This window comes from Sceloporus occidentalis, unplaced genomic scaffold (assembly GCF_023333645.1).
Source record: "Sceloporus occidentalis isolate IW3139 unplaced genomic scaffold, rSceOcc1.0.p SCAF_205, whole genome shotgun sequence".
NCBI lineage: Eukaryota > Metazoa > Chordata > Lepidosauria > Squamata > Phrynosomatidae > Sceloporus > Sceloporus occidentalis.
Genome location: NW_028317185.1, coordinates 602,321 through 627,027, shown reverse-complemented (window position 1 = coordinate 627,027; position 24,707 = coordinate 602,321). Strand labels below are relative to the sequence as shown.

General features: G+C 41.7%; 1 protein-coding gene across 1 annotated transcript in view; it reads left to right on the top strand.

Moving 5' to 3' along the window:
- The window catches only part of LOC149277925 (potassium channel subfamily T member 2-like), a 47,895-nt gene that overhangs the window by 11,589 nt on the left and 11,599 nt on the right, over positions 1–24,707 (top strand). The window contains exons 2-12 of the mRNA XM_089502561.1: positions 10,112–10,191; positions 11,040–11,142; positions 11,439–11,486; positions 11,955–12,003; positions 12,502–12,561; positions 14,002–14,076; positions 20,070–20,153; positions 20,738–20,832; positions 22,328–22,508; positions 23,472–23,636; positions 24,183–24,319. Of these exons, the coding sequence (XP_089358687.1) occupies positions 10,112–10,191; positions 11,040–11,142; positions 11,439–11,486; positions 11,955–12,003; positions 12,502–12,561; positions 14,002–14,076; positions 20,070–20,153; positions 20,738–20,832; positions 22,328–22,508; positions 23,472–23,636; positions 24,183–24,319 (1,077 nt within the window). The remainder of the gene's footprint in view (positions 1–10,111; positions 10,192–11,039; positions 11,143–11,438; positions 11,487–11,954; positions 12,004–12,501; positions 12,562–14,001; positions 14,077–20,069; positions 20,154–20,737; positions 20,833–22,327; positions 22,509–23,471; positions 23,637–24,182; positions 24,320–24,707) is intronic.

Genomic DNA, 24,707 nt, shown 5'->3' with positions numbered 1-24,707 from the left:
AGGACGGGCTACCGTCCGCGGTAACCGGGAGCTCGAGATCCCTCCCCGGAGCTCCGTTGCCGGCAGCCGTAATATCCGCCGCCGACACGGAACTCAAGGGATTGAGTCTGAGGTCTCCCCGCCCTCCATACTTACCTCCTCTTCTGGCGGCTACTGCAGGAACTCTGGGGCATCGGGGTGGTGATGGACGGCTGAGGGCTCGGAGGTGGGGTTTTAGGTTGGCGCCGGCTTTTAAAAGCCGGAAATCCGTTTCTTATGCACCCTGTTGTGGTCCTATACCTCGTATATTGCGGAACTCCTGATCTTCATTATTTTGACCCACTGCCTGCCTGATTACTCTTTTGGATTGCGTTTCTGTACCTCTGCTCGGTGATTTGTGTACCAGTTTGGCTCGTCTGACTACCCGCTCTGTGTCTCGACTCCTGGCTTGTTCGACCACCTGCTCCGTGTACCAGTTTGGCTCGTCTGACTACCCGCTCCGTGTCTCGACCCCCTGGCTTGTGTGACTACCTGCTCTGTGTACCAGTTTGGCTCGTCTGGAGATTCCTTCACCTGTCTACTCAGTACCTATATCTACCTGCCCGTACTAGGCCTCCTTACTGTTGGGATCCTCTAAGTCCTGGCTCTCTGTTACTTGGGGCTTCTCCCTTTGTATCAGGGGACTGGGCAGAATAACTCCTGCAGTAAGTGCCATTGTACGGGTAGTCCTGACATTACAACAGGGTCATGGATCCTTCTGAGTTGAACAAGGTGCTGTCTTCCCATGATCAGCTTTTGGAAGCTCATGAAGTTCGCTTTCGGAACATTCAAGATACTCTTGATCAACTGGCTCGGGCCATGCAAGTCTTAGTCGCCAGGTCTGACTCTGGTCCGGGAGCTGCGGCTTCCATTCAACCTTCCTCCACCACGTTCGGTTCCTGTAAAACTTCCGGCTCCTATGCGCTACAATGGTGAACCCGAGTCCTGCCAGGGATTTCTTAATCAATGCTCGATCCAATTTGAACTCGTTCCCCAGATGTTTTCTTCTGAGAAGGCCAAGGTCGGATATTTGATTTCTTTATTGTCTGGCAAGGCCCTGGCCTGGGCTTCTCCACGGTGGGAAAAGGACTCTCCTTTGATCTACAATTATGCTTCATTTGTTACTGCATTTCGTAAGACCTTCGATGTTCCTGGTAAAGCTGCTACTGCTTCCCTAACCTTGTTACACACCACTCAAGGAACTCGTTCTGTAGCAGATTACGCTATCGAATTTAAGACTGTTGCCGCGGAGGTCAGCTGGACCAGTGAGGCCCTGATTGCTGCCTTCTATGATGGACTGTCTGAACGTTTAAAAGATGAACTTTCTACTCGTGATCAGCCTTCGGATTTAGAAGAATTTATTTCTTTGGCCTTGAAACTCGACAACCGCATCCGTGAACGACAGTTGCAGAGAGCCAAAAGATTTGACAGAATTTTTTTTCGATCTACTTCTCCTGGTGCTCCCTCTGGATTTTCTGCCTCTCCCGTGGTTCCTACTGAGGAACCTATGCAGCTGGGGGTTACCAAGTTATCTCCTGCTGAGAGCAACCGTCGTAGGTCTGAAGGTTTATGCTTCTATTGCGGTTTGAATGGTCATTTTGTGCGCTCATGTCCTAAAAGATCGGGAAACTACCGCACCCAGCCCAAGTGAAGGAGCCTTGTCTGGGTGAAGCGTCCACTGCTCCTAAACTCATGAATTGTTTTCAAGTCCCCGTTTCCTTGGAATGGTCTGGGATGAAGGTTTCTACTTCCGCCATGATAGATTCAGGGGCCGCAGGCTCCTTCATTGACTGTTCATTTGCCGTTCAACATCGAATTCCTCTTTTCAAGTTGTTCCCTCCTATTGCTATTTCCGCTATATTCCATCCTTCCTACATCACTCAGCAGTCGTCGCCTTTGTTATTGTCTGTGGGAATCCTGCATCAAGAATCTATTTCCTTCCATGTGATATCGTCTCCTTCTTGCCCTATCGTCTTAGGACTTCTATCAACTGGCTTTCGGGAGACATCCTGGGATGGGGTTCTACGTGTCATAATCGTTGTCTTTCTAATTTTTCTACGTGCACCTCCATTTCTTCAGTATCTCCTCCACTTGTACCTTGGGCTTACCATGAGTTTCGGGACGTTTTCAACAAAAAACACACGGAGGCCCTGCCTCCCCACAGACCTTATGATTGCCCGATCGATCTCCTGCCTGGTACTATGCCTCCTAGAGGTAGAGTATATCCTTTGTCGATTCCTGAATCCCGAGCATTAGAGGATTACATCAAAGACAATCTAAATAAAGGCTTTATTAGCAAGTCCTCCTCTCCTGCTGGCGCTTGATTTTTTTTTGTTGCCAAAAAAGATGGCGATTTACGACCTTGTATTGATTGTCGTGGATTAAATGCTATCACCATCAAGAATAAGTATCCACTACCTTTGTTTCCTGAGTTGTTCGATCGTCTACGAGGTTCTTCTATTTTTACTAAATTGGACTTACGTGGTGCCTACAATTTAGTTCGTATGCGTAAGGGTGACGAGTAGAAGACTGCCTACAACACGCGTATGGGACACTGTGAGTACACTGTCATGCCTTTTGGACTGTGCAATGCTCCTGCTGTTTTTCAAGAATTTATTAATGACGTTTTTCGTGATATTTCACTCCAGTTTGTAATAGTCTACTTGGATGATATCCTAATTCATTCTTCCGATCTCCAGTCCCATCGTCAACACGTTTGTATTGTCCTTCAACGTCTTTGTCAAAATCATCTTTACGCTAAATTGGAAAAGTGTCTGTTTGAAGTTTCCCAAGTGTTGTTTCTTGGTTACATTATCTCGGCTCAAGGATTTGAGATGGATCCCAAGAAACTCTCGGCTATCTCTGATTGGCCTCAACCGTGTGCTTTAAAACCCCTTCAAAGATTCCTTGGTTTTGCCAATTATTATAGGAAATTTATTAAAGATTTTTCTAAAATTGTTGTACCTCTCACCCAAATGACCAAGAAAGGTTCAGACTGTAAAAACTGGTCTCAAGACGCTATTCATGCTTTCGTTCTCCTTAAACAAGCTTTTGCTTCAGCCCCTGTGCTGCGTCATCCGGACATTTCCAAGCCTTTTATCATCGAAGTCGATGCCTCTGAGGTTGGGGTTGGCGCAGTACTTTCACAAAGAAAAGAATTCCGAGACAAGCTCCATCCTTGTGCGTATTTTTCTAAAAAATTTTCTCCTTCTGAAATCAGCTACGACGTTGGCAATCGTGAACTTCTCGTTGTTATCATGGCTCATGCAGGAATGGAGGCATCTCTTGGAAGGTGCTAGGAACCCGGTTACCATCCTCACTGATCATAAAAACTTGGAGTATCTCAGTAAGGCCAAGAGACTTAATCCCAGGCAGGCTAGATGGGCTCTATTTCTCTCAAGGTTCCAGTTTTTCATCTCCTTCCGTCCTGGTTCTAAAAATGTCAAGGCCGATGCTCTTTTTCGTCAATTTGTCTCAGAATCCGATGACAAAGCTCCTCCTCAACCCATTGTGCCGCCTTCACAGATCATTGCTGCGGTTACTACCCATCTGCACTCTTATTTGTTCTCTCGCATCCTAGCTGCCCAGTCTACGGTTTGCGTAAATAGTCGCTGGCCTATCGGTTCCCTGTTTGTTCCTGAATCTGACCGTCCCGACGTTTTAGCTTGGGCCCATGCGTCTCTGCCTGCTGGTCACCCTTGTTCTCGCCGTACCTGCGATATTTTGCGTAGACACTTCTGGTGGCCTACTATGGTCCGTGACTGTGATGACTTTGTTGCTGCCTGTGTTCCGTGTGCTGTGTCCAAATCCTCCCATTCTAAACCTGTAGGTCTACTGCTTCCTTTGCCTATTCCCTCCCGTCCATGGACTCATCTGGCCATGGACTTCAATCGAACTTCCTCCTTTGCGCGGCTTCACTGTTATTTTTGTCGTTGTTGATAGATTTTCTAAAATGGCTCATTTTGTCCCCTTGCCTAAATTACCCTCCGCTCTGCATTTGGTCCCTGTGTTCGTTAGGGAGATCATTCGTCTCCATGGTGTTCCCGAACAGATTGTCTCTGACCGTGGGGTTCAATTTACTGGGCTGTTTTGGAAATCTTTCGGTGTTTCTCTTAATTTTTCCTCCGCATATCATCCCCAATCTAATGGTATCTCAGAGAGGACTAATCAGTCTTTGGAACAATACCTACGTTTGTTTGTGAATGATCACCAGGATGATTGGTCGTCGCTTTTGCCCAGGGCTGAATTTGCCCGCAATAACGCTACCCACGACACCTCCAAGTCTTCTCCTTTTTTTTTTTAATTATGGGTTTCATCCTTCTGCGGTCCTCTAAGTCCTGGCTCTCTGTTACTTGGGGCTTCTCCCTTTGTATCAGGGGACTGGGCAGAATAACTCCTGCGGTAAGTGCCATTGTACGGGTAGTCCTGACACATACATTCTCTCCAGGCTAGTATTAGCTACATCTCTGTATTGTGAACTCAGGCCTATTTCTGTATTGTCAGATTTTCCTCCCCTATCTTTTTACTGGGCCCTCACTTTTTTCACCCCTTTTGCTTCATTGGACCCTCACATTTTCCTCCCCTATCTCTGTACCGGACCCTCACATTTTCCTCCCCTACCACTGCACTGCACCCAGGGGCATAACTAGAAACCACAGGGACCTGGTGCAAATATTGCCCCGGGGCCCCAAATTCAACAGCAGGTGTGTGCCATCATTGCCCCCAAACAACTTGTCCGTGCCATCTTTGCCCCTTGACCCACCTTCCAACATACACTCTGGGACACATATGTAAACAAACACAAATCACACACACACCTAATTATACTCACTAACACACATGTATACATTCATTATAACACACACTCCATCTCACCCCACTTACACATCCATGCACATACACACAACTACACCTCCATGCTCACACACACACAATTATACACCCATGCTCCCTCACAGTTTAGGTAGACCACGTGGCGTCTTACGTATGTTGTGGGGATGCGGTATAACCCGGCTTCCCTGTCTTGGAATCAGACTCCCCACATTGTCCCCCCTTCTCTTTTCTGCTCACATAATATTCCACTTACTGTAAAATTGGACTTCTCTCTATGCTAAAGGAAAAGCCATTTTTTTCATTTTTTTTACATAACTTTTCCTTCTATATAACTAACGGCTCCTTCAGCCTCCGGATGTAAGCATTTAAGGAGCTCATACCTCCAACCCCAAACATGCGCAGCAGCACTCTAGCACATGCAATAAACCGAGCTGGCGCATTGCATGTTCACAGGAATGAAAGGTTTCCCATCTCTCTTCTCTGCTACATGTTGAATTGTTATTTTCTCTCTCTGTTCTTCTCTGGCTCTCTCTCTCCTTTTGTACCACCCCCCACAGTAGCAGCCTCTCTCTCTTTCTCTGTCTACTCTCTGATACTTTGTGTTCCTTCTCCTCTCAAGCGTGAAATCCCAGCCTAACCTGCCGGAAAGAACAGATTGCAGAATTCATTTTAAAACGGGTATTTCTTTTTTTTTTAACATGTGCTCGATTGCCTGCTAAACCAACAGGCGACCCATCTTCCGCCAATTAGCCAGAACATCCTGCGGTAGCTCCTTCCCAGATAGAAGCAATTAATAAAGCGCTCCATGTCACACCTCCTCCAGCATCAATAAAGCAGACCGCTGATCTACAACTCCTATGATTCTGAGCTAGCCAAATAAAGTCTAGGGATTATCAAACAAGAGTTTATACTTTATGGTGTCATCATGAGACTTGTGATTTCAACTCTATGACATCACTATAATTATGAAGGTTCAACCCCTTAGTGAGTTTCATGTATTATGTAGGGTCAACTTTCTAGTGTTTGCCCTTCATAATGGAGTTTCTTCACTAAAGGAAACTTTCAACCCCACTTTCTCTTGCAAAAGGCTTAGTTGGCACCGCATAATGCATAAATCAATGGGTGAAGAAATCTCATGATTTAACTATACATTCTCCAGGACCAGCCAAGCTTATCTTGCAGTAGACCCATTTAGGCTCACTTGGTCTCACTCAATAATGTATAGTGAATAGACCCAATCGAATAATGAAGTAGGCAAGTTGAAAACACACCTCCCAGTCCCTTGCAACCCCCCCTGTGTATAGATTATAAATTAATTTGAGGAGGGCCCTCCTTACCTTGTGTTTCTGTAAGCGAAAAGTTTGTTATTCACTATTTGTTATGTCCTGTTCACTCATTGTACAGCGCTGCGGAATATGATTCCGCTTTATAAATCAATCAATATATAAAACCTATATATATATATATATATATATATATATATATCCAAAAACATCATATTTCCGCTGGGCAGCTTTTTCAAACATAGTAGTAACTTCAAATACCAAAATAGCCTAAATTCAGACCAAAGCACCCCTATTTAGGAGTATAGGAGTCAGGCTTAGCCAAAACCTAGCTTCAAACACCAGTCCTCCATAGACATTACGGTAAAAGATACAGCAAGTTTAAAGTTCTCCGGTAAAAAAAAACAAAAAACAAATTTGTGGTTGTACAATCTAGATTGTGACCGCAAAAAACAAAGCTACATAGAAATCAATAGGAAACAACCTTTTTTAATCAATTTAATAGGGTATGCAGGGTATAAGTACATCATTTTACACGTACATTCTAGACAATAAAAAACAATGTCAACAATGATAAGACAGGTCTAAGCGTATTCTCATACACAGTGGAAAGAAACACTCAGTTCATGCACAGAAGAGCTTAAAGACAGCGTAACACGGACAATTAAACTGTAATAAATTCATAAAATGTATGTACCAGCGCTGAAAGGGTTATATTTTAAAACATTTTGCTGTCAGAATGTTTTTTCTTGAGACGCTTGATGCATATCTGAGCTTTTTGCCCGCAGATAAGCATCATCCCTCAATTAAAATAACCAGATCAAAATTATTTAATTGATCTGCTTGATACAAATGTATCAATGTTATGCATATTGGCATAAGTCCACTTTTCAAAGTGTGGGGGGGTTCACTTGATATATTTCTTTACTTGTCTGGGCTTTATGACGTGAAATGTATCAATCGGAATCAGTAAAAGGGACCCCGAAGAATGCCTATTAGAGTGCTCTGTTAATATTAAAATGTAGTACTAATAATTAGTATGCATTCTTCCAAAACGAACAAAATAAATAGATAAAACACTCATCTAACACAAGATTTGCGGCCGTTCAGCAAAATCTTCCTTCTTCATTCATGACCTGAAATTTCGTGCCGCCCATCGGCTGCTTAAGCTGTCAATCAGTGGCAGGAAAATACTTCCAGTGAAATCAATGGGAAGACATTACACATGCGCGCTGGGGTCTAAACATACCCCAGTACACAGCGTTCAGCAGAATCAGTGCTGGAGCGGACTGGAGTTTAGTACATCACATGCATGGAGATGCATTCGCCCAAATGGGTGGTAGATAAATAGAACAACCTCCCATCAGAAATGGTAAAGCTTAATTCAGTAAGGGAATTTAAACATGTATGACAAGATCAAGGACTGATTAAAAAAGTCTTACATCAAGAAAAATGGGCAGACTAGATATTCTGAAAGGTTTTCATCTGGCGTCAAATTCTATGTACAGTGGCATGGAAAAAAAGTAAGTGAACTCTTTGCAATTACCAGCATTATGTTTAAATTTGTCTTGACATTTGATATGATCTGGATCTAAGTTACAATAATGAAAAAACACAATCTGTTTTAACTAATAACACAAACTATTGTATTGTTCTTGTCCATATTGAATACATCATTCAAACATTCACAGTGTGGGTTGGAAAAAGTATGTCAACTTCTAGGCTAATGACTTCAACAAAAGCTAATTGGAGTCAGGAGTTAGCAAACCTGGAGCCCAATCAATGAAACAGGATTGGAGAAGAGTTTTGGAGCTAATTTGACATAAAGAAATTGCTCAAACATTTTGAATTTCCTAATCTCAAGAAGCATCTGCTGATGTCAACCATTCCTCATAAAAAAAAAAAGTGATCTCAGAAGACCTTCAATCAGAATTGTTGTCAGGATAATGTCAGGATGACTGCCAGCTGAAGCAATGCAGAAGGACAATGACCCTAAACATTAACCCCTTAAGGACAATGGGTGGTCCCAAAACACATTGAACACAATGCATTTTGTGCCCATACATGTACGGGCTTTGTCATTAAGGGGATATAGTAAATCTACTAAGGAATAGTTTAAAAAAAAGAAGCAAATCCGCCTTTTTTAACGGCCAAATCAGAGCCCAGACCTTAACCCATTAGAGATGCCGTGGAATGACCTCAAGACAGCCGTTAACCCCAGACATCCTGGGAATATGGCTGGGCTTAAGCAGTCGTTGATCTGTATTAAAGGGACAGACACTTCAATTTTCTACACAACTGTTTCTTGAAATTTATACTATTATTTTTAATTTAAAATTATTAAATAAACATTTATTTATATAGCGCCAGCAGGGTCTGTAGCGCTGTTGAAATAGGGAGCAGCTAAAATATTCAACAAATAACAATAACCTTCATACACGTTAAAACCTAGAAGAAGGCCCTGTTCTCGGGAGCTTAACATCTATAGCAGACTGCGCTGCAGCAAGGGCTTGGCATCTGTTAAATAATGCAAGTTTATAACAAATTGGAGAAATCGAAACAGAATTAAACCGAAAAGCATGTAAAGCAGCATTTAAAGCGGGAAGCCTTTTTGGTGGAAAAGGGGTTAACACATTCTACGCAGCCTCTGAGCGCTAATGCGCCGCCGGCACGATGGTTCTGTTTTTAGCATCGGATCAGAGTTTGGCTGTTAACCCTTTAAGTGACAAAAGAGCTGGCTTATATTGAGTACCCAGCAGCACGCTACTGGTAAGCAATCTGTGTTCTGGTAAGAACACGGCACCCTGAGGAATGACTGATACTTTTCGAACAAAGTTACAGAACGGCTGTGTTTTATTGTGACATTCCGGCAGTATTTAACACCAAAGAAGAACTGTCACTGTAACGGCGTCTAGCATAATTACATTCGTTCATTACAAATACCCGTAGATTGTGGGCTTTGTTTTGCAATAGATTTAGCGGTTTTGGAGAAATTCGGGCAAGGGTCTAATTTATATCAGGGAAGCTGAGATTTGTGACATAAGGTGGCGATACTGGAATAGTAATTAAATTACAGTTTGAAAAGTCCCTCTGTTATGCGCCCTTTAAAAGGTATTTTAATATCTACCTTGTACTTTCTTTCTACATGGGGTGTTCAAAGTACATAAAATGCATCGCGGGAAGTGCAATTGCGCCCCTGCACGTTCTCTTATGCGGCCCCTCGCGCTGCATGAAGAAAATAAAAAAAAAAGCTTCCAATGTTCCCCAATCTGCAAGGAGAGTCATTACATTACTTTTATTTAGATAAGGGCCAGCAGATTCCATAGTTAGAAATAGGAAAATAAGGCACATTTTGGGAATATTAAGTTCCAAACACATATATAATGTATATAGAAATGAAATAATCAAGTTCATTAAAATGACTTATACCTAGTTTCCCGTTTTAAATTGTTATATTATATACTACCGATGTCCTGTTTACCCGTTGTACAGCGCTGCGGAATATGATGGTGCTATATAAAACAATACATAATAAAAATGATATTCATTAAAAATCGGTGCGTGTGATTGATAGCAGACACCCCTTTGTGTGTTCTCATTAATAAAAATCTGTGTTCGCCCAGGACGATCTGGTAATTTTCATCTTTTATAACAGAAGTGCTGTCAATTAGAGCTAACGAGTAAAACTCGAGATGTAAATTACTCTTCGTTTAGAAACACACCAGAGTATTTTTATTTACATTCGCTGTAATTTACTGAAAATGAATTAGCAATTATTTGGCAAGTAATTCAACAACAGCTGAAGAGACGCAGGTTAGCAGAGCTTTTTACAAAGGTATATACGCATGTAAGATAAATATAACGGGTAAATCTTTATAGAAAGTAACAATATCCACAACCCTTACACAATACGAACTCTCTAAGCGGGTGTCTCGGGCACACAAGGGTTTTACGGCTGTGTTTCTGTCTGCTTTTAGGGTTCAAGTGGAATTTTATGTGAATGAAAATTCATTCAAGGAACGGCTGAAATTGTTTTTTATAAAGAATCAAAGATCAAGTAAGTATAACATTCCACCCGCTCCCTGTTCACTGGGATATTTTAGCTGGGCACGGAGTCTGTCCCTCCCACCGCAGGGTGACACAGACAGGAGGAGGCTATGGGGCACGGAGTCTGTTCCTCCCACCTCAGGGTGACACAGACAGGAGGGGGCTATGGGGCACAAAGTCTGTCCCTCCCACCTCAGGGTGACACAGACAGGAGGGGGCTATGGGGCACAAAGTCTGTCCCTCCCACCGCAGGGTGACACAGACAGGAGGAGGCTATGGGGCACGGAGTCTGTTCCTCCCACCTCAGGGTGACACAGACAGGAGGGGGCTATGGGGCACAAAGTCTGTCCCTCCCACCGCAGGGTGACACAGACAGGAGGAGGCTATGGGGCATGGAGTCTGTTCCTCCCACCTCAGGGTGACACAGACAGGAGGGGGCTATGGGGCACAAAGTCTGTCCCTCCCACCGCAGGGTGACACAGACAGGAGGAGACTATGGGGCACGGAGTCTGTTCCTCCCACCTCAGGGTGACACAGACAGGAGGGGGCTATGGGGCACGGAGTCTGTCCCTCCCACCGCAGGGTGAGAGACAGGAGGGAGCTATGGGGCACGAAGTCTGTTCCTCCCACCTCAGGGTAACACAGACAGGAGGGGCTAAGGGGCACGGAGTCTGTTCCTCCCACCGCAGGGTGACACAGACAGGAGGGGCTAAGGGGCACGGAGTCTGTTCCTCCCACCGCAGGGTGACACAGACAGGAGGGGGCTAAGGGGCACAGGGTTTGTCTGTTCATACCACAGTGGATGGAAGGGCGGTATATCTATGTCTGTTCTTCTCACCATTCCTGTGTGTTTTCCAGGTTTAAGGGTCAGACTGTTTAATTTCTCGCTGAAGTTGCTGAGTTGTCTTCTGTACATTGTAAGGGTCCTCCTAGATGACCCAGCAGAGAGCAGGGGGGGATGGTGAGTCTCTTCACTCCCCCACCATGCCTCTTCCCCATATGTTGTTGCCTGCTCCTGCGTGTATCCCACACCATTCACATCCATCATCATCCTTTAATTCATTTTCATCCTTTTCAAATCTTAACTTTTTCTCAAAATCATTTTCAATCTCGTACTTTTCACCCACCATCTGTCGCCGCTCTGATTCCTTTTTCACTTTAACGCTCCCCGCGCATTTTGCATTCTATCCGGACTCTCTGTCCCTCTGCGCCTGTAGCCTCTACTTACACGTCTCACATGCCTTTTTCTTATTACAGTTGGGAATGTTCCAAACAGAATTATTCTGCACAACACAAATTTGACTGGTAAGAAACAAACACCTGTTTATTAAGAATGTTGTGACACCAACACGTTAGAGGGGGGTCTCTCTCACCACAAGGTTTATAGGGAACATATATCTCTGTATTCTTAACACTAGACCGTTTTACATGGAGCTCAGAATGTATGGGGCACGGAGTCTGTCCCTCCCACCGCAGGGTGACACAGACAGGAGGGGGCTATGGGGCACGGAGTCTGTCCCTCCCACCGCAGGGTGACACAGACAGGAGGGGGCTATGGGGCACGGAGTCTGTCCCTCCCACCGCAGGGGGACACAGAGAGGAGGGGGCTATATGGGGCACTGAGTCTGTTCCTCCCACCGCAGGGTGACACAGACAGGAGGGGGCTATGGGGCATGGAGTCTGTCCCTCCCACCGCAGGGTGACACAGACAGGAGGGGGCTATGGGGCATAGAGTCTGTTCCTGTTTATTAATACTTGCTTGTTTTTTGCCAGGACTCCAATCATTTGGGTGAACAGGCCGCTACCATTGTGGGGACTCCAGGTAAGCTCGGTGGAGGCACATAGGATTTAACACCCATTGTACATGCGCTAAACATTTGGATACTTTTGTTAATTTGCTAGTTTCAAAACCACTTTGGCTTCTCAAATTAATTATCAGCTGCAATGTTTGCCATAAAGCAATCTCTGTGTGGTTTCTGAGTTGGGGGTGGCACTCGAAAATCACATGGCTAACCACAATGGCCACCTCCATATCTGCAAATAAAATAACATTAAAAAGACCAACTTTTCTTTAGCGTTATACTCTCATTGTATCCCACACTGATTACGAAACTCAAGAAAAGGATATGTAGTTATTTTTTTTAAATAAAAAGCCTCTCTCTCAATCTTACAATCACACTGGGGTTAATTTAATGAAATCTGGGTTCGCATGCTTTTATTTTATTTTTTTAATTTTTCTGGCCTTTTGTATGCTTTAAGTACATTCTCATTTTCCGCTCCCTCTTATTCATCTTGTATGTCTTATTTCTCCTTTCCTTAGGTTCTCGTGGCTTTAATTAGTTTTCTGGAGACAATGCTGCTCACTTATCTGGGATACAAGGTGAGTCGCTATGTGACATGATCTATTTTGGAAGAACCTTCCAATAATTGCTTTCTAAATGTTGGCTTAATTATTCTAGTTTCTTCTGTAACCCATGTTACCCACTTTAGAGTCCCTGTCTCATTTCTCGCAGCTCTGTTTCTTCTCTTGCCTCTTCTTGTTCTCCTTTCTTCTTTCATTTCTCTCCGTGTCTTCTTTCTTCATGTCTTCTTTCTTCATCCGCTTCTCTAAGTACTATTTATACCATAGCTAGAATTGCGTAAATTGTTGGCGCTATATACGTAAACTATAATAATAATCTTTTTTTTGTTTTTTAATATAGACAACGCGCAAACATATTGCCTATCCTAGGTCTTTTATCATAGTCCACATTACTAGTCAAACGTACTGATTTGTAGTTAAAGAATAGAATGTCTCAGTCTTAATCACCCAGCCGCACATTCTGACTAATGACAGCCTCCAGGGTTTTTTTTTGTCAATTCCGACCAACATTACCTCATACAGCACTTGGGTTTATCCTCAAGGAAAAAAAATATAATAATAATAATAATAAAAATAATAATATTAAAAAAATATATATTATTATAATATATATATTTTTTTTCCAAATTTTTCTCCTCTCTAACATCTACTCGAAACCAGGTTTTTTTTCAAAGCGATTTTCTTTAATTAACACAAAAATGTTGCAGAAATGAATGATTATAAGCATGGCTGTATATCAGAAACTCTAATTATACTTCTAAAAATATAATTTAATCTATTATTATAATTAACTGCTAAATCACTAGAAAAAATTTAACACGGAGATCGTTTTTAAATCCCATCAATGAATGCATTAATGAACGTACATTAGTCTTTTTTTTCGGCTTAGAGACACATTGAAACAGAGTGAAATTGCATCTCTAATGGCAGGGAAGGCTGTAGGTTTTTTAGATTAATTGAGTTTATGGTTTTCTTGGAGAGTAATCGCATTTCTTGTATAGAACTCTTGTGACTTTATCTTGACTTGTTCATTTTCTCTTTCTTTTGCGGTAAGAAATGCATTCGTTTTCCCTTTACGCTGCTCGTTAACAAAGGTTTTAGGCTAATTCTGTAGAGAAGTCGAGCCTGGACTAGATCGCCGGGGGAATTATAATCCGGTCCGTAGAGGATATTAAGACGTTGGCGCCAAGCTTCTGTCTTTGCCTCTATCTAATGCCTGGGGTAAAAATTGTCCCAGCTATGTAGACTCTCATACTTGGGCTCATGACTATATGAAAAATGCAGGGCCGCACGCTACATGAACATAAACGTTTGGCACATCGTCTATATCCACACGTTGGCCGCACCTAGACCATCAGACGGACGCTGGCCTTAAAGTGCCACGTCCCTGGATGGGCAAAATAGATCTTGGGCTGTAGTACGTAGTTATATTCCTGATCTATACTTTGTTTGTTCCAGGGAAATATTTGGGAGCAGCTTCTCAGGATCCAGTTCATTCTGGAAATGCTGAACACTCTGCCATTTTTCATCACTGTGAGTAAAGTTTTTTTGGCATGTTTTACTATTACTTGTCTTATTGCGTCTTCTTGTCTTCTTTGTCTCAAAGTAGTAAAGGTCAGGGGGGGGCCTTCTTAGTGGCAAATAAATCAAAGGGGGCTCTCAATGGAGCATGGCACACATGGAATAACCCCATGAGGTCCTAGTGGGATGGAGGCGTGGTACCATAGTTTGTCGTTTGTAATTTAATGACTTTCTTTAACCTTTTTTTGGACCAGGGTTAACAAAAATATGGAGTCTCATAAACTTTTTGGGGCCTCGGAGGATTTTTCTTCAAATGAAAAGATTCTTCCTGAAGAAGCAACCTCTGAGGTCACAAAAGTCAGTTCAGAAGTGACTCAATTTATGTAATTTCTCCCCGTTTAATGAAAAGGGAGTGCAGAATTAAATGTACTATCAGTGGCCCACATGTTTCTTTTAGGGACAGTGAAGCCTCAAAAGGTCCCTTTAAAAGGCGGAATTATCATCATATTTATTACAAACTTTAAAATTAAGCCAAACCTTCGATAATCATGATACGGCTTCCCTTTTTTCTAACACATGGATAAACTGGAAGCCCAGAATGTGACGGGACGCCCTGTACCCCGACTGGGTACACCCGGCAAATTGCCCTTCCTTCTGCCGAGACACCAGTGGTTAACCCTTTCGGAGCTGGACGGGACTAGCGCTGGCGAGACGAAGCGGGACAGCAATCTAATGGAGCCACACTGGCACTGTGGCTACCCGGAGCTTAGCTATACAGTGTTAATATGTACAATAAGTTGTCATAGCCGCCCACCCCATTATCCGATAGAACTAATGGTGAGGTGGAATAACACAAACTTTATTGGAACAGTTTATTTGGAACAAGCACAGCTATTTATACAAACATAATTGGATCAGAAATATAATCCCATCACTACCAGACTGGCAGGCGCCGCCATACAGATCTATGGCCAGCAATGCCCACACGACAAAAAGTCACTATTTCGGGGGGTGGTCGCGTCAATCTCGGGGTACCAATGGAGAGCTCAGGGTCCGAGGATGTTAAGTTCCAAAAAGAGACCCTGAGCGATAGTGGCGGAAACATTAAGGCAGACCAGACAAGGTTTTCCGCCCCCCCCATGAGCACAGGGTGACCTAGACATAAGAGGGGACTGGGGAGACATGCAAAGAGTCTCCCCAGGAATCCATTCGTGCCCCCTCCCAAACTCAGAACTACCCCCATGTGTCCTCGGCCTTGGAGGGGTTACCGTGACACAGCAGTATTTTGGATTTTTGTTTGGACCGTTTAAGTACCCTGAAAAAAGTGACGTAGCTCAACATCCGCTCTCAACGTGCGACCCCACAATGTAAAAATATTCTACTGGGGGGCCCATGACTTTTTTCCCAGGAGCCAAGGATGACATCATCGTAACCCCGGTATTTGTTTGTAGGTTGAAGAGTGCGAGCCTGAAGGACAACAAACAAATAAATATAATAGTTTAAGGTCAGCAGGAAATTATTTCATCCAAATGCCCATTTGATCCTTATTTTCCATCTAAATTTCTAATTGTAATATGACTGTAAAAAAATAAACATTTGCCATTATTCTTGTTGAAGAAATGTTGGTTTTAGTGAAATTAAATATAAGTCCCCGGGTGCAAGATTTAAAACTCTAGAAAAAAAAAAGCTTCACCTGACTCTTAAATGTGTTATTATACTGAACTACGTGACACTTTAAGTCCCCTGTAGTTGCTGCGGCTTTAATTGCCCATTACCGGCATGGAATAGGAACGGGGTTGTGTGGGTGTCGTCTAATTCCTCCGGTGGGGATATAAAAACACAAATTGTCGTCAAAGCCGACTGGCACCATGCAAATGTTCTTGTAACACCGCAAATGTATTTTGCTTTTATTCGCTGCAATTGACAGGGCTGGGTCGTAACAAGTTAAAGTGAATCTGTCATATATCGCAAAACACAGTTCTAAAGTTTAATATATTAAATAAACCTGTGCAATGATCAGATTAACCAAGATGTGTGTGTATGTATATATATATACATACACTAGAAACCCACTTGGTGCATAAACTGTGGGGACAGCCATCCTTAAACGTTTGCACACAGGCTTTGGCAGAAACAACTTTCACATACACACTCATACTAACACACATACACTTTCACATACACATCATACTAACACACATACACTTTCACATACACACTCATACTAACACACATACACTTTCACATACACATCATACTAACACACATACACTTTCACATACACATCATACTAACATACATACACTTTCACATACACATCATACTAACACACATACACTTTCACATACACATCATACTAACACACATACACTTTCACATACACATCATACTAACACACATACACTTTCACATACACACTCATACTAACAGACATACACTTTCACATACACACTCATACTAACATACATACACTTTCACATACACATCATACTAACACACATACACTTTCACATACGCATCATACTAACACACATACACTTTCACATACACACTCATACTAACATACATACACTTTCACATACACATCATACTAACACACATACACTTTCACATACACATCATACTAACACACATACACTTTCACATACACACTCATACTAACAGACATACACTTTCACATACACACTCATACTAACATACATACACTTTCACATACACATCATACTAACATACATACACTTTCACATACACACTCATACTAACACACATACACTTTCACATACGCATCATACTAACACACATACACTTTCACATACGCATCATACTAACACACAAATACACTTGTATGAGCAGCCTCGCTTTTAACATGCATTCCTGCTTCCTCAAGTGGCCCAGTCCAGGATGGCCCTTTGTGAATTTTGGACTGGCCCGGGAGGCATTTGTAGGTTCCTCCTCTGGCATCAACCAATTAGTTGAAATGGCAACAAGATAATGTGTAAAATTTTGCATGGGAACTCCTTTTTATAAATAACTTCCTTGTCTCTTTTTTCCAATGATCTCTCCCCATCTTTTGGTCTGTCGCAGCTCCCATCATCTTGTTTCCCTGTTTACTTTCTAATTTACTTTATTTACTCCGATCATAATGTTCACACTTCCACATTCTTCCCTGGTATGTTTGTAATCTCTCTCCTTTTACATCTCTTTCTCTCTCTCTCTCTCTCTCTCTCTCTCTCTTTTCTATTCTTTTGTTTTTCTTCCCTCCTACGCTCCCTGTATCTTTCTACCTAACAAGCACCTGCCACACACAGTGATTTCCAATTTTCTCCCGGCCCATTGTGGTAGTCACAATCGCTGCCGAGTTTGGAGACAGCTGACACTCACATCCCACAGACCTGCCTTTCACCTTACAAAGTGTGTTCTGCCTTTTACTACACCCAATTTATTTACGCAACACCACCTTATTCCGTTTAGACTTTACGGTATATTTCACTAATAAAATATTTATTTTAAAGCACCATGTTCCAAAATACCTCTATAGTTCAGTAATGTGGATAGAAACATTTGTGGCTCAGGGTTCACACGAATGTTTTTGTTCTATACAGTACATCCAGAGGGTGAAAGACACTTGGCTCAGGGATAAGAAGAAACATCATGGATTAAGATGGCTTCCCTGTGTTTGTTTCCCATAAAAGATTAGTTAGCGCAAGATAATTCTGTAATTAATAAAGGTCCGAGAGACAGAATCGGCTTTACCCGCCTGCCCTTAGCTGAGCTTTGTTAGTATCCATGTACTGTTCAAAAAGTCTGATTTATAGGACAAGATGGAACGGGCCATCAAAGTAGCACAAGAGCACTGAGCAGTCAGGAATCCCACATAAAGAAATGCAATGCCTTGGTTAGGACGCCTTCGTGGAAGATAATATGGCTTTGGCGCAGATACACAACAGCACCCCCACCCCCCCACCAAGAAGGAAAAAAGCGTGGCAATGGCGCTAGTCCAAGCTGTCTTGCACCTAATGAAAAAAACATGGCTGGGTTCCACCTACAAGCTTCTGATTCACAAATGAAGCTTTAACAATTGCAGCAAGGTCCCTGAAAACCCTACACAGATATATCTCACCTAATTCAGCCAGAGCCTTTGTATATAACAAAAGAAAGCATTGGTGGACTTATTCTATCACAGATAGCCTTGTTTATCACAGTTTAGCCTTGGCCTCCTACACTTGACCATGGAGGTTAGGTTATCTTCTCTCCTGGAAACCTGAATATCCTTCACATGAGACACAATAGGCTGCTATCTGGAGTATTATCTGCTTACCTTCTAATCTAACGTTACAGGCATCTATTCTTCTATTCTTCTCCTTCTCTACCTCTATGTCTTAATTTGTGTTAATCATATTGCCAAATTGTATCTTGGGAATTGTAATGTTATTTTGACTGTCCCTCTGCATGAGCGCTGCGGAATCTGCTGGCGCTCTTTAAAGTAACGCAATGTTCTGTAATTAAAGCGCCCTTTCCACTTTTCGCAAAGTGCCGAAATGTCAAGTAGGTGCTCCTTGAGGTCGATGTCATCATATGTATGACATCACTGACCTTGGGAACTCCAAGCACCATTTTCTGGGGCAGGAAAAGTGGCATTTTCTGCCATTTTTATAATATGGATGAAATATATTCCTACCACTACTGTTGTCTTTGCTATTATTTTAGCAGGGATACTGCGAGTTGAATGTAGGGACCCAGTTTTTCTGTCCTACCAACCTACACTTTTTTTCCTGAAAGCTGCGGAGGTGTCTTTTTACTGCCTGCCTGGAGTAGAAAATAGACCCTGTCCCAGTATTCATACTCTCTCTGTAACCCCTTCTACGCTACCTATCAACGTAATATCATTAACTCTTGTTTCTTCCATTAAGGGAAAAGTAGGTATCTACCTAATGCCCACCAATAAAGAGGATCCAACTAGTGGTATGTGTTACTGCAGGGTCGGCCCTGGGCCTACTGCCCTAGCAGATCTTATTTTATATATATATATATATATATATATATATATATATATATATATATATATATATATATATATATATATATATATATACAAAAAAAAAAAGAGACAGCGCTAAAAATTACGCAATGCCACAATATAGTTATATATTAATAAATAATAAATAATACATTTATTCAATACATATATAATAAATAAATCAAGATTAATAAACACAATGGAGGTATATACCAGAAACAATATATTAATCCTTTTAGGGTATTGTTAGTGCATAAGCACCAATATACACATATAGTAAGTAGATGCGTCCTTTATTTATGTCTATTTGTCCCGGCCAGGTGGACAACAATTTATTCTATTTATTCTAATTTCTCCTGATATTTATTGTGTTTTTTATATACTATATTGTATATTATATAGAATATTGTGGTGATTTTTATAATATATGAAGTACCTTAATATATGTATATATGGGTGCTTATGGGACACTAACAGTATCCTAATAGGATTAATATATTGTATTTATTTCTGGTATATACCTCCATTGTGTTTATTGATCTTGATTGATTTATTATATATGCATTGAATAAAATGTTTTTTTTATATAAATATATTGTGGCATTGAATAATTTTAGCGCTGCCTTTTTTTGTATATTTCATTTCCTGTGCAGGGACTAGCAGTTTAATTACCCTATTTATTACATCTGGAGGATCCGCTTTGTTTATTTTTCTTTAACCGTTTGGGCTTTGCGTTCAATATTCTTTATTTTGTTGGCGGTGTGCGTACTTTAGCGCTGTGTATTTATAGAGTTTTCTATATCACGAATTTGATGTGTCTTTCATACCAACAGCCTAGGTAGCCAATTAGATCGTCAGCGTGTTAGGTCCGACCCTGGTTATTAGACGTAAAAAACTTGATCAAGTTCAAGCCTTGGTTGAACCAGATGACCCAAACCAACCCTCCTCCATTGACCGTCTCCTTACTCTCCCTGTCTTCTCGTTCCAGGTTTTCTGGCCGCCCTTAAGGAATGTTTTTATTCCCGTCTTCCTCAACTGCTGGTTGGCTAAACATGCGCTGGAGAACATGATCGTACGTATTTCCCATCTGTCTGCTACTAAAACACCACCAAGATTCCAACTCTGCATCTGCTCTCCTTCCGCGTGATCCGTTCTCGGGGTTTTGTCGTCTATATTTTTGCCGTCTGTGTCTTGTGTACTGTTGCGATGGGATTGATGAGATTAGGATTACCGTGTGTCGGAAGTCTCAGAATCCCAGCCGATAACGCTAGTGACACTGGGCATTGTCGTAGCCGTTGCCCCGGTTCTTTTTTGGAATTTTTGTTGAGCCCTAAAGCTACTTAAGGAAATAGCCAGCAGTGCATTCATCCACAGCACGGAGTGTTTAATAGATTGTAAGCTCATAGGAGCAGGGCTCTCTTCTACTTCTCTACCAGTAGTTCCCAAGTCAATTTGGTATAATTATTTTTACATTATTGCTAATTTTCATTCTCCCCTTAATGTAATAAGAAATCCGCTTGCACTTTATGAATAAATGATAGATGTCTAAAAATACTCGCCGGTTATAAGTAAGATCAATGATTTCAGAACAGCCTCGTTTATTTTGTATTCTCGGCTATTCTGTCACCTTTGTTTCTCATCCCTTCTGTCTCCCAGAATGATTTGCATCGAGCCATCCAGAGGACCCACTCCGCCATGTTTAACCAAGTCTTCATACTGATTTGCACCCTCATCTGCCTTATGTTCACCTGGTAAGGACATGCGCGAGCCGTGTGCCAGTTGCATACTTAAAAATTGTCTCACCTCTTTCATCCAAGCTATACACATATATACAAATATCCCTCATATTTTATCTTGCAATATATATATATATATATATATATATATATATATACACACACACATACACTACTGTTCAAAAGTTTGGGGTCACTTAGCTTTTTTACTAACAATCAATTAGCCTTTTAAACTTAAACTTGGATCAGTGAACACAACGTGGCATTGGAACACAGGAGTGATGGGAGTGATAAAGGGCCATTGGAACAAAGGAGTGATGGGAGTGATAAAGGGCCATTGGAACACAGGAGTGATGGGAGTGATAAAGGGCCATTGGAACACAGGAGTGATGGGAGTGATAAAGGGCTTCTGTACACCTATGAAGATATTCCATTAAAAATCATCCTTTTCCAATCACAAAAGTAATTTACAATATTAACACCGTCTTCGCTGCATTTTTGAGCCACTTTATTTTAATGGACAAAATTTGGCTTTCTTCCAAAAACAAGGAAATTTCTAAGTGAGACGGACATTTCGAACTGTAATATATATATAAGCTTCTGTTTTTTAAGACCTTTTTTTTTAGATAATAATTCCTCCGCATTGGGTTATCTCTCCCCTATCACTGAGTTGCTGATTGTTGTTCATTGGTTCAGGCAGCCTTTATAAGGGTGTGGGAAAGAGTAATGGAGTGGACAGGAAAATGAATATATAATGCTGGTTGTGCCACATTTATATAGCAATCTCTTACCTTTAAACTAAATATTTCCAAAAACAACAGACCGAAAAAAAAAAAAAAGCACAATTTACTTAATATAAAAGCTGGGACTTTGCCAGTTCTACTTTAAGTTGTTGGAGGTTCTGAAAATCTTTACACTCCTTGATGCACCAACGACATACATAGATGAAACAGGAAAAACAGAACGAACAGGGAAAATACGATGACGGATGAATATGTTTGTGTTTCTTGGCAGTCGCGTTCATGCATCCTCTGTAGTCTGGTGGCATTTGTTATCATTATGTAAAATTGATTGAAAAAGCCTAATAATTGCATAAAATTGATTTTACCGGGCAAAGTTCATTGCTTCCAGAAAAAACAATTTGAGGAGCATTGTCACGCCAACGGCACACAACCACACAAATGCCGTTGTGATCAAATACATTTTGTAAATAGGAGATTTCAATCATCGTCAACAGAATTCAACCTTTTTGTGGAATAATTACCCATAAAGACAATTTCCCCCAATTATGACAGCGAGGAAATGTAATCATGTATGGGGTAGGTGTAAAGCTATCCTGGATATAAAACAAGACCAAGGACCGCATAAGGGGTTTTTACAGCAGGTTTTTACTTTCTGTTCTATGTCGCTTGGAAGCGGAGTTTCTTCACCGTCTCTCTTTCACTCTTTCCTAATTGACATGTTCTCCACGTTGCCCCCCGTTTCTCTCCCTCTCTGTCTCTATTCCAAGTATTTGTGGGATTCAGCACCTGGAGAGAGCCGGAAACAATCTCACCCTCTTCGACTCGCTCTACTTCTGCATTGTCACATTCTCCACCGTTGGCTTTGGAGACGTTACCCCGAAGATCTGGCCATCTCAGCTCCTGGTGGTCATCATGATCTGCGTAGCCCTGATTGTACTGCCCATCCAGGTGTGTATATATATATATATATATAAGTCTAGATTCATCTCAATTCTGCTTCTTTTTCTCTAATTTCTTAGAATTCCCTTTTCTCTCTTTTATTATTTTGTTTCTTTACACCTTTTTTTTTCTCAATCTCTGTCTCCTGCTCTCTTTCTTCTCCCTCCTCCCTTTCTCCTTCTCCCTCCCCCTCCCTTTTCTCCTTCTCCCTCCCTCCATGGGACACACATTGAGCTTCTGAGAGAGTAGCTGATCAACAGATGATGGCACTTGTCATAAAATGAGATGACAGATGTGGGAGATGTATGAGAATAACAAGGGTACAAGCTGTTTAACCCGTTCACTTCCAAATAAATCCATCGATAATATATACCATTGACGTCTGTATATACAGTTGGGAAGAAATGTTTATCGCTGGCATTAGGCCTCTTGGCTCACCAGGGGAACTGACACTTTAACCCACTTACTGTTGTTTTGGTCATTCTGCTCCCCTTTTAACCCACTAAGCACGTCAGAAGGTTCCTTTGCCCCATAGTTATCCTGACATTTGATTTCTGGTATGAAGACCAGGAAAGTGAAAATAACATAGGCAGTGACCTCTAAACAGACATAGATAAAATGTCTAGTCCCCAAAAATACATTTATATTTTTTAATGTCTCTTGGAATCTGTCTTGCATGAAGTCCAATGCGTTTTTGTTGCATGCAAATTGAAGCATGCCTTGTCTCGTTATTTGACTTATTTGGGCGCAATAAAATGCGTCGGAATCCATACAAAAATGGACTCCAACCTGCGTTAGAGGGAATCTCTAGATGGGCTGTAGGTTAAGATACTGATGCTCTTCAAATACAACCCTTGCCAGGTTGTCCCTTAAAGGAAAAGGGATGCCCCAACCTGTGATTATATTGAGAATCAGCCAAAGTCCCACGTGATATGGATGGCTTGCTTGTCTCACCCGGTGTCTGTGTCTCAGTTTGAGCAGCTGGCCTTCCTATGGATGGAGAGACAGAAGTCTGGAGGGAATTACAGCCGTTATCGCGCCCAGACGGAGAAACACGTGGTCCTTTGCGTCAGTTCTTTAAAGATTGACTTGCTCATGGATTTCCTGAATGAATTCTATGCTCATCCCAGGCTACAGGTGAGCTCTTTCAAGAAAGAGGAGAGGTTAAGCTAAACCATGTACAAGGCGCCTACTTAAAATGTACAATTGGCCCATAAGCTAACATGAACGTTGTCTATCCTGCTTTGGATCCCCCGCTATCTAATGCGTGGTTACGTTTAGATCGATATGATTTTAGAGGACCTCTTCCTAGTTCTTCTAGAGACAAGCTGGCTAAAAGTGCCAGGTGGCATCTGCCAAATGGGCAGCTGTTATTTCAAGATTTGGGGTCATCATCAGGTGTTTGTTTTATAATTTATTCAAGTATTTCACCCCCAAAAATACGCAGAAAGTGGTACTTTTCTGCCAGGAAAATTGCATGGGAGATACCTTGATCTCACATCTTACTTTCATCTGACCGACCATGATGATTGCCAAGCAATGTTTTAAGGTGTCTTGTTGTGGTGTGAGGTCAGCGAATGTCATCACTTCCATGGGAACTGCCGCAGAGGCTATCTGTTTGTCCATCGTACGCGGTTTTCAATATTTCACAGTTATATCTTTTAGTTTTATTGCTTTCTTTAGGATCATTATGTGGTTCTCCTCTGCCCTACCGAGATGGACCTGCCTGTGAGGAGGGTCCTACAAATTCCTCTGTGGTCCCAGCGTGTTATCTACCTACAGGGCTCAGCACTGAAAGACCAGGACCTAATGAGAGCCAAGTAAGTAACTAATGTGATAAGAGAACAAACTTCTCAAGATACACGGCATGTAATCTATCAACCACTCCGCATTCTACACATCTAGCACTTTTCATTCTATTCACATCATGCTACATTCTGTATTTCAATCATTCCACATACTGTTCAAGAATCAGTCCACATTCCATTTTGTTTAACTGTCCCTCTATGTATCCATCACTCCACATTCATCCATTAATCCATATTCTATCAGCTAATCATTTTCAACCATCATTCAACATTGTATTCAATGATCATTCCACGTTCTATTTAACAATGACATCATACTGTATTCAATCACAAATCACAATCTATTCAATCATCAATCCACATTCAACCACAGTCTATTGAATCATCTCTCTATAGCACG